The sequence below is a fragment of the Tachysurus vachellii genome, chromosome 18 (assembly GCF_030014155.1).
Source record: "Tachysurus vachellii isolate PV-2020 chromosome 18, HZAU_Pvac_v1, whole genome shotgun sequence".
Taxonomy (NCBI): Eukaryota; Metazoa; Chordata; class Actinopteri; order Siluriformes; family Bagridae; genus Tachysurus; species Tachysurus vachellii.
In genome coordinates this window covers 5,410,131-5,419,087 of record NC_083477.1, presented here as the reverse complement: position 1 = coordinate 5,419,087, position 8,957 = coordinate 5,410,131, and the positions used below count along the sequence as shown (strand labels likewise).

The 8,957-nt window shown below is 37.1% G+C and overlaps 2 protein-coding genes across 2 annotated transcripts in view; one reads left to right on the top strand and one right to left on the bottom strand.

Moving 5' to 3' along the window:
* aclya (ATP citrate lyase a) overlaps window positions 1–2,929 on the top strand; it is a 23,523-nt gene extending 20,594 nt beyond the window's left edge. Inside the window, exons 21-28 of the mRNA XM_060892210.1 lie at window positions 72–165; window positions 471–625; window positions 741–891; window positions 1,030–1,173; window positions 1,269–1,382; window positions 1,499–1,581; window positions 1,685–1,761; window positions 2,092–2,929. Of these exons, the coding sequence (XP_060748193.1) occupies window positions 72–165; window positions 471–625; window positions 741–891; window positions 1,030–1,173; window positions 1,269–1,382; window positions 1,499–1,581; window positions 1,685–1,761; window positions 2,092–2,186 (913 nt within the window). The 3' untranslated portion in view covers window positions 2,187–2,929. The remainder of the gene's footprint in view (window positions 1–71; window positions 166–470; window positions 626–740; window positions 892–1,029; window positions 1,174–1,268; window positions 1,383–1,498; window positions 1,582–1,684; window positions 1,762–2,091) is intronic.
* Window positions 2,930–3,348: 419 nt separating this feature from the next.
* si:ch73-141c7.1 (coenzyme Q-binding protein COQ10 homolog, mitochondrial) lies at window positions 3,349–7,401 on the bottom strand. Its single transcript, XM_060892211.1, has 5 exons — window positions 7,210–7,401; window positions 6,146–6,295; window positions 5,822–6,014; window positions 5,396–5,497; window positions 3,349–3,930 (listed from the first exon to the last, which is right to left on the bottom strand). The coding sequence occupies exons 1-5, from the start codon at window positions 7,299–7,301 to the stop codon at window positions 3,781–3,783; spliced, it is 687 nt and encodes a 228-aa protein (XP_060748194.1). The 5' UTR covers window positions 7,302–7,401; the 3' UTR covers window positions 3,349–3,780.
* Window positions 7,402–8,957: the final 1,556 nt, after the last annotated feature.

Sequence of the window (8,957 nt, the reverse complement as noted above, 5' to 3'; positions counted from 1 at the left end):
TGGAAATATACATAAATGTACTGGATTTAATTAGATGCAAAGGAATGATATACGGTGTTTGTGTTTTCTAGATCAGTGTATGATGACTTGGTGAACCGTGGTGTGATTGTGCCCGCTAAAGAAGTTCCCCCTCCTACTGTGCCAATGGACTATTCTTGGGCAAGGGTGAGTATGAGAAGTTGTATCTCAGTAGGTAAAATATTGGACTACTGATCAGAAAGTTGTGAGTTAGATATCCCTGGGCAACCAAGCTGCCAATCCTGGGCCCCTGAGCAAGGCCATTAACTCTCGTTTGCTCAGCTGTATAAATGAGATAAATACAAGTTGCTCTGGATAAGAGCGACTGCCATATGCTGTAAATGTAAAATGTAAACGTAGTATGCTACAGACTAGAATGTCAGTCATATTTTTTTTTTGTTTACATGCCTAAACTACACGTCCTAAACTTATTTCTGTTTGTCTCTCTGCAGGAACTCGGTCTGATCCGTAAGCCAGCGTCCTTCATGACCAGTATCTGTGATGAAAGAGGGCAGGAACTGATCTACGCCGGGATGCCCATCACAGAGGTTTTCAAGTCGGAGATAGGTCTGGGAGGAACCTTGGGGCTTCTCTGGTTCCAGAGAAGGTATGGAAATCCAGCATAAAAGTATTTTTCTTTGCATTTGTGTTTTATTGTGAACAGAGCTTACCTTATTTTCCCAGTTAACATGGAGAGGTGTTTGTGTGTGTGTGTATGACAGGTTACCTCGATACGCATGTCAGTTCATCGAGATGTGTTTGATGGTGACTGCAGACCACGGTCCTGCCGTTTCTGGAGCTCATAACACGATTGTGTGTGCTCGTGCAGGGAAAGATCTCATCTCTAGCCTCACGTCTGGTCTTCTTACTATTGTAAGACTAGTTCATTTAATGCCATTACTTCAGTTATTATGCAGCTTCACTGTCTACATTAGTATTGTGTTCTAATACCATTACTTCAGTTTTTACACGACTAATTATTTGCTACATATGTATTATGTCTGTGTTTAGGGTGACCGGTTTGGTGGGGCTTTGGATGCTGCCGCGAAACAGTTTAGCAAGGCTTTTGACAGCGGCATGCTGCCTATGGAGTTTGTCAACAAGATGAAGAAAGATGGGAAACTGATAATGGGAATTGGGCACAGAGTCAAATCTGTGAGTAAACACAGTGCACGAAATCCAGTTTCTCAGTTACACCTGTTATACAGCAGCATGGATAGAACATTGTGGGGTTTTTTTTTGCCTTTTAGATCAATAATCCTGACATGAGGGTGCAGATCCTGAAGGACTTTGTGAAGCAGCACTTTCCTTCTTCTCAGCTTCTCGACTATGCACTGGATGTGGAAAAAATCACCACCTCCAAGGTATAATGGCAGCATTTGTCAATGTCAATGAGAATCCTTGTAAGTCTCCTGGCTGTAAATCATGCTGTTATAATCTTTGTATAATCTTTTAAAGTTATAATCTTTGTCTCTCCCAGAAACCCAACCTTATTTTGAATGTAGACGGCTTTATTGGCGTGGCATTCGTGGATCTGCTCAGAACGTGTGGAGGCTTTACACGGTCAGCATGAGAGCTGCACACATTCCTCAGAGCTCAGTTGGCAACGTTTCTTCCTGTTTTGATACTACACTCTTTTTCTCACGTCGTTTCTGTTTCGTTACAGGGACGAGGCAGATGAGTTTGTGGAGATCGGAGCACTGAACGGGATCTTCGTCTTAGGACGCAGCATGGGCTTTATTGGTCAGTGTTAATTATACACTTACTGTAGAATGCTTTATCAATGATGATACAGTCAGCTCCAGAGCTTTTAGCATTTTTTTTTACTTTTGGTTAAGCTTCTTGTGCTGTCTAATAAGGTTCCAGCAAGGGAATTTGGAAACACCTCTTTGTTGGCGGTATAGTTGCGACATATATTTATACCCCAGGGGAAACAGGAAATGATTACTGACAATCATTAGAGCATAAGAGCAGTAATGTGTATCTGTGTACCTCATAACCTACTTAAATTAAAAACACAGTGGTTTAAATAGCTAAGCAGATTTCACTAACACTCTCTCTTACTGCTCTCAGGCCACTATCTGGACCAGAAACGGCTGAAACAGGGTCTATACCGTCACCCATGGGATGACATCTCCTATGTCCTTCCTGAACACATGTCCATGTAACCGTGGAAACCATCACACCATCAGCCTATCATCACCACTTCAATCAGCTTTGACCTCTGACCTGGGGACGGTCATGTCTTTTTGTCTTCACCAGCTTAACTGTGATCGTGTCATTGTGCTTTATTACTCAGTCCATTAGTCCGGTGATAAAAATTGTGAATAATAATAATCCTGTAGTACTGATATAATGCTGTGAAATGTGGATCACATGGTAGAATAATACGGATAATTTACATATAATATATTAAAATGATTACACTTACCTTAAGCTGTTGAGTGTTCGTTAGACTCGCTCTTTAGATTGTAATGTGTTTCTTCAGCTTCAGGTGAAAAAAGCTACTAAATTGTCATAAGCAGCCAACTAGTGCAATAACTAACTAAAGTTAGGGACCGTTAAGTTGCTATTTTTGAAAATGACTAAATGTTACTATTTTTGATGTATTTTTTTTAAAGTTGACTGTGCCAAGGCATAAAGTTTACACAAAGTTTACACGCCATCTGTCACGTGCCAGTGCCGCTGTCTAAATATAATATTAGTAATATGCTATTTCAATGTTTTACAAAAACCTGTGTATAATATGTAGTGCCATTCCATTTAATTATTTATTTTTTTATGCCTAAATTAATATCTGTGTCCAAGAAGTATAAATTATATCAAGAACACATCCAGCTCTCACTGTGAAGTAACAAAGTGTGTATGAAGGTGCATAATAAAATAAATACAAATCAATTCCTGAATTGCACAGATGCTGTCTTTCGATTGTTTCTCATTAGTAAATCATTCACTAGGTGAGCAGCCTTAAGAGGCCACAAGGGGGCGCTCGCGTTCAAGGCACATTCATACTTTTACACCAGTAGTGTGTCTGCTGTTTCTTTATTTAAATTGTAAGAGGTGGGTTGATGATGCACAATCAAACCCATAGTGGTGGGCAGACAGGTGGCAGAATGTTATTAGGCTTGATAATGAAAGGGTACGTGGCTTTTACAAGAGCAACTCTGCTCACTGTAACACTTACGTATCTGATGTTTCTCTAGAACATCACCAGGTTTCAGAAAGGAAGAAGTAGAGGCTTTTGTGTTCTTACAGCTTTATAAAAAATAATCTTGAATGCACAATAAACAGATACATAGGTTTTTGGAACAAACACTACAAAATCTTTGAACAAAACTGAAAATAAGAAAACAAACAAAAAAAAAAATTCCAACGCCTTTCCAAAATTCCAAAATAATTTCCATTTACAGTGAGAGGAATTTAATCTGAAACTAGAAAAAATTCTTAATTTCTTGAAAAGGCTTGTGATTTTATTTGTTGTGCACTTATACAATGTACAAGGTTGCAAAGCAGCTTTTCAGGAATATAAAAATTCAAAATATAAATTATGAAATTTTAAATTTACACTGAATATTCTCTCAAACTCACATTTCAATCATAATAAACAAATAAACCATTTAGAATAAAATATTACACTTAATAACTTAAATATTTTAATTACAATAAATAGCCATCATAAAGCCCATCTTTTCTTTGGTGTTAAAACTTAAATTTTGATTTTCATACGTCTTCCATAAAGTCCTTTTTTCCCTGAGAAGTGTTTCAGGATGTTTTCATCCTGTTGGTGTCTTGAGGGCGGCCGTAAAGTTTGGCTGCTCGGAGTTCAAAAGCCTTTACCATCTGTTTAACCACCTCGTCAAAAAACAATGTAGCTAAATGAGAGTGGAGCAGGGACTTGAACTCAAATGTCACCTACAGAGAGAGAAAGAGAGAAAGAGAGAGAGAGAGAGAGAGAGAGAGAGAGAGAGAGAGAGAGAGAGAGAGAGAGAGAGAGAGAGAGAGAGAGAGAGAGAGAGAGAGAGAGAGAGAAGAAGGGAGAGAGAGAAGAGAGAGGGGAGAGGAGGGAGAGAGGGAGAGAGAGAGAGAGAGAGAGAGAGAGAGAGAGAAGAAGGGAGAGAGAGAAGAGAGAGAGAGAGAGAGAGAGAGAGAGAGAGAGAGAAGGAGGGAGAGAGAGACAGAGAGACACAGAGAGAGAGAGAGAGAGAGAGGAGAGAGAGAAGAGAGAGGGGAGAGCAGGGAGAGAGAGAGAGAGAGAGAGAGAGAGAGAGAGAGAGAGAGAGAGAGAGAGGAGAGAGAGAGAAGAAGGGAGAGAGAGAAGAGAGAGAGAGAGAGAGAGAGAGAGAGAGAGAGAGAAGGAGGGAGAGAGAGAGAGAGAGAGAGAGAGAGAGAGAGAGAAGGAGAGAGAGAGAGAGAGAGAGAGAGGAGAGAGAGAGAGAGAGAGAGAGAGAGAAGTAAAAACAACCATTAAAGGTGCAGTTTTTGTTAAGCCGTCTACTCCCTGCAAGCTGAACTGCATTTAGCACCATAACTAACCCAATCCCTAATGTTGAAAGTATGTATGGCTTGTAAATTGCTTTTTAAGAGAAAGAAACCAAGACGAGATAAGTAGTTTTTCTGGTATTTCGGCGGAGCTCGTTTCTGTGGCAAAAAAAAAAAACTTACAAGGAGCCTAAATTGTCAAAACTAGCCACATATTTTGAATAACATAACTGTGAATGATTTTCTAAGGTATATTTGAGATAATCTGATCATAATATTACTGTGTTTAGTACCTTCACTGCATATTTCTCCAGTTACCGGATTATTCATGGCTTATATCTTATCTCAGAAAAACTATGAATGAACCTCTAAATCTCTTTGTCTGTAACTCCCCAATGGCATTTCCTCTATCCCCACTTTGCAGACACAGTGTCTCCATCAGCACAGAGACCTTTTAATGCTGGTTATGTCAGGAGCAGTGGAAAAAGACCCACCCTGGTAAAAAATAACTGCCTAATCTCTTCTAATCTGTAGACCCACTTGAGCTATGAGGTAAGAGATCAGTGTCTGAGCATGAAACAGAGAGAGACAAAGAGCGTACAGAGTTCATTGCTCTTTTTGAAGTTATTCCAATCCTGGCAATTACAGAAAGAAAGAAAAAACATTGCATCAAATACCTAAATCTCTCTTTTCTGCTCTCAGACTAAACAAATTATTATTACCTGAGTAGCAACTATAAGACAAATGTATGTTGTGTAACTAGACTGATCCAGACTATCACACATCCAGAATGTGTGTGTTTGTGTGTGTGTGTGTGTGCATGTTTTGGTGAACACAAAGACCTAAATCAATAAAGCTATAGCAGGGAGAACACCTTGTGTCACATTGCAAAACCTACATAGAACTCCACGTTACAGGAATCTTCTCTGTTTCCAGAAGCAGGTGTGAACCACCACACCGTCTCAAGGTGACTAAAGAGTGTTCCCTCTGTACACACGGCCTAAAATGTAATCACATACACAACAATACTCAAAACTAGTCCCAGAAGGCTGCAGTCAGAATGACAGTATTAAGCGTCATTTATTATTTGGTATACAGCACGTCATTTTACTGCAGATCACTGACATGGTGACTCATGGGGCTAAAGTCAAAAATGATTCAAAAGGACGTTGGGGGAAAGGTTTCATTTGAATTGAATACCAATTTCCCCCTTAAGAGTTTTAACTTTCAAGTGTTTCCATGTAGAGATGGAAATATTGCCTGTATTATTTTTTTTTACAACAAAACTGTATATGTGACCCAAGACTCAAGCACTAGACCTTACCCGAACTTGGTGGTTAGGGACGACTGTGACTTCAGACACGTAACGTTCAATTAAAGGGGGGAAACCAATTTCCAGCTGGGCCTGTACATTCCCATTGTGCTGCTTTATGACCTTAGACCTCTTGCACCAAGGCACAAACTGATGGTAATTGTCCACGTTGGCTACTATGCTGTATATCTGCTCCACAGAGTACCTGAAGGGAAAAAAAATATATGTGTATAATATCCTTTCGGTTAAGGTTTGCTTGTACATACAAAATGCTCTGTGTGTGTGTGTGTGTGTGTGTGTGTGTGTGTCTGTATACATAAATATATACACACTCACCCAATAGTCCTATTCTCAGAGTACTCCATTCTTCGTGCTATGATGGGGGCAGCTAGGTTAATAAACCTGCGAGTGGGGATGGATTGTAACATCACAGGAAACAGCAAGCTGCTATGTCGTGTCACTAACACGCCACATGAGCTCAAATGTCTGGAAGAAAAAGATTGTATAGAAATTACAAAGTATGCAACATCCAATGAGCCTGTAGTTTGCACAGTATAATGCAGTACAGTCCAGATCACCATTTGGTGAAAGCATATATGACAAATATACCATAGGTCAAGAATGTTATATAAGTAACTTTTTAAAAATACTTACTAAACATCCGTGCATACATTAGACAGAATATTAAGTACACAATTATTAACCGATATATTTATAAAACAAACTTTGAACTTTTTCTTTTAACAATAAAACAATGTGTCTACTCGAAACGTATGGATGCTTTCACATCTTGGGAATTTAAGGAAAAAACACAAGTGAGAAGCGGACAACCAATCAGAGCGCCCGCTCTCCAACAAACAGCCAATCAGAAGAAATTTCCTAGGGCTTTATTTAAATGATCTGGAAACCATGGATACGAGGAATGCAGTTCTGGCCAAGGGCGTCGGATCGGAATACAGACATATATCCCATAATATAACACTAATTACAAATGTCGGGAAATTAGGACTGTGACTTAGGTAAAAAAATTTTTTTACCAAAAATATAAAATGTACAGAAACAAAAACTAAAAAAACAACAACAACACACTGCTACTTCAAGTGAATGAAAAATAATATCGTTTCAATTTGAGATAATATTAATATTTTTATATGTCGAATTAACAGATAAGAATTAAAAGACAATCAGAAAAAATCATTCACAATAAAATACAAACAAAACATTCTGCCCTAAGAAAAGCGTCTACTAAAATATTACAATATAGATTACAATACAGACTTATGAATAAACGTCTTTAAATTAAAACCAAGTAAACCAAGCCTGGATTTCTTTTTTAATGGCTAGTTAATTCTTTATAAATCAACAATATCTTAAAGGTAACAGGTCACAATATCTCATACCTGATGGAGGTTTTTCGCAAAATCCTGAAGGACAAAGTCTCGGATATCTCAGTAAGTGCTCGAAGAAAAAGTGGAGTAGATTTTATTGCCATTAATTCTGCGTAAGCGACAATAATCAGTCCTGTTTTTAATACTGCGGATGATGATAATGTGAGCTCGACACGCAGTGATACACTTTACAAGCCGACGAAAAAATAAAGCGGTAGGAGGAGCCAGTTGAGAAGGACACGCCCCCCTTTTTTATGGCGTATGAATGCCTGGGTGACGTCATAAGTAATACCATTCGTCACATTTTATAGGTCTTTTTAAATCTGGGAACATTTATGAATCTTTCATATATCTTAGAGATAAAAATCTGTTATTATAATAAAGACGACAGTAAGCAAATTTAACTAAATTTAAATTGGTCGCATACGCAACCATGAAGCTTTTTTCGACTGGTTGTGACATAAATATAGAATTTATATAAATTTATCATTTGCATTTATAAATGTATAAAATAATAAATAATTATATACAAATATAAGGGATACTGAAGAATTGTGAAAGAAACAACGCAATTAGGATTTGGACTTCAGCGTAGATTTGTGCATTTTTTTGTGCAGCATGCAGCATCCAGGATGAGGTAGTTGGTGTTGTGCAAACAAGATCTGTCCAAGATCTAGCCCTATAGGTGTTATCATGATTTGAGGGCTCACATGGAATGTAGGAAGAAGCTTTAGAAGCACCTAAAATACTATTTACTATGAACTGTCTCTCTAGTCAAAAAGGTACAGTAATTGACTAGATTTCCTCTCTGGATATGTTATGTTATGTTATGTGTTATGTTATGTGTTATGTTATATGTTATGTTATGTTATGTTATGTTATGTTATGTTATGTGTTATGTTATGTTATGTTATGTTATGTTATGTTATGTTATGTTATGTTATGTGTTATGTTATGTTATGTTATGTGTTATGTTATGTTATGTTATGTTATGTTATGTTATGTTATGTTATGTTATGTTATGTTTCCTTAATATTATTGTAATATAATATTTTTGTGTGTGAATATTGTAAATAAAAAAATTATATAAAAAAGAGAGATGAAAAAACACAAGAATATAACGGAACAAAACAATAAAAGTATTTTTCATTTAGCAGTAGATTAGAGTGTCCTTATTCATACATATTAAGGACAAATTAGACATTTACAGTATGTACTTGATATGTAACTTTCACATGGAAATATAGACATAGTCTACCTTTTAAATAATTAAAGGACAAATTATAAAGTGTTTGACTAAAAGCATACATTGTGTTTGAGGAAGTTTGTAATTAAATACATCACAACAGGAACAGAGAAGTCTCAGCTTTGACCTGTAATTAGACAGATACCTTTCTAGCTAAAGTGTCATATTTCAGTGGAGGTTAAAACAAATGCTAGAATTATTAATATCTGTTTCATTTTATTTTAGACTGTCTGACACAAAACAAAACTGTACTTGTGTTTGTACGTGTTTATGGATTTTATTTAGCATTCAGTATGTGCATTAAAATAGACATAAATCTCTAGTGTCATTTCGTAATTCAGTGGAATTCTCTATATTAATGAACAATGTTATTTTTGATCATGGTTTTATTAATTAGATATATCGAACAGAGCACATTTCTGGCATTTAACAGACACCTTTATCGAGAGTGACACTTTTTTTTTTTTTTCAATTTATACAGCTGAGAAATTGAGGGTTAAGGGCCCAGCAGTGG

Bases quoted from the DNA above. Each gene is read 5' to 3' on its own strand.
- si:ch73-141c7.1 (XM_060892211.1), bottom strand. From the start codon at position 7,301: ATGGCAATAAAATCTACTCCACTTTTTCTTCGAGCACTTACTGAGATA. The intron at 6,015-6,145 runs GTGAGTGTGTAT...TTTTCCCTTCAG, and splicing joins TCTGAGAATAGGACTATTGG to GTACTCTGTGGAGCAGATAT. The intron at 3,931-5,395 runs GTAGGTTTTGCA...CTCTCTCTGTAG, and splicing joins CCTGTAACGTGGAGTTCTAT to GTGACATTTGAGTTCAAGTC.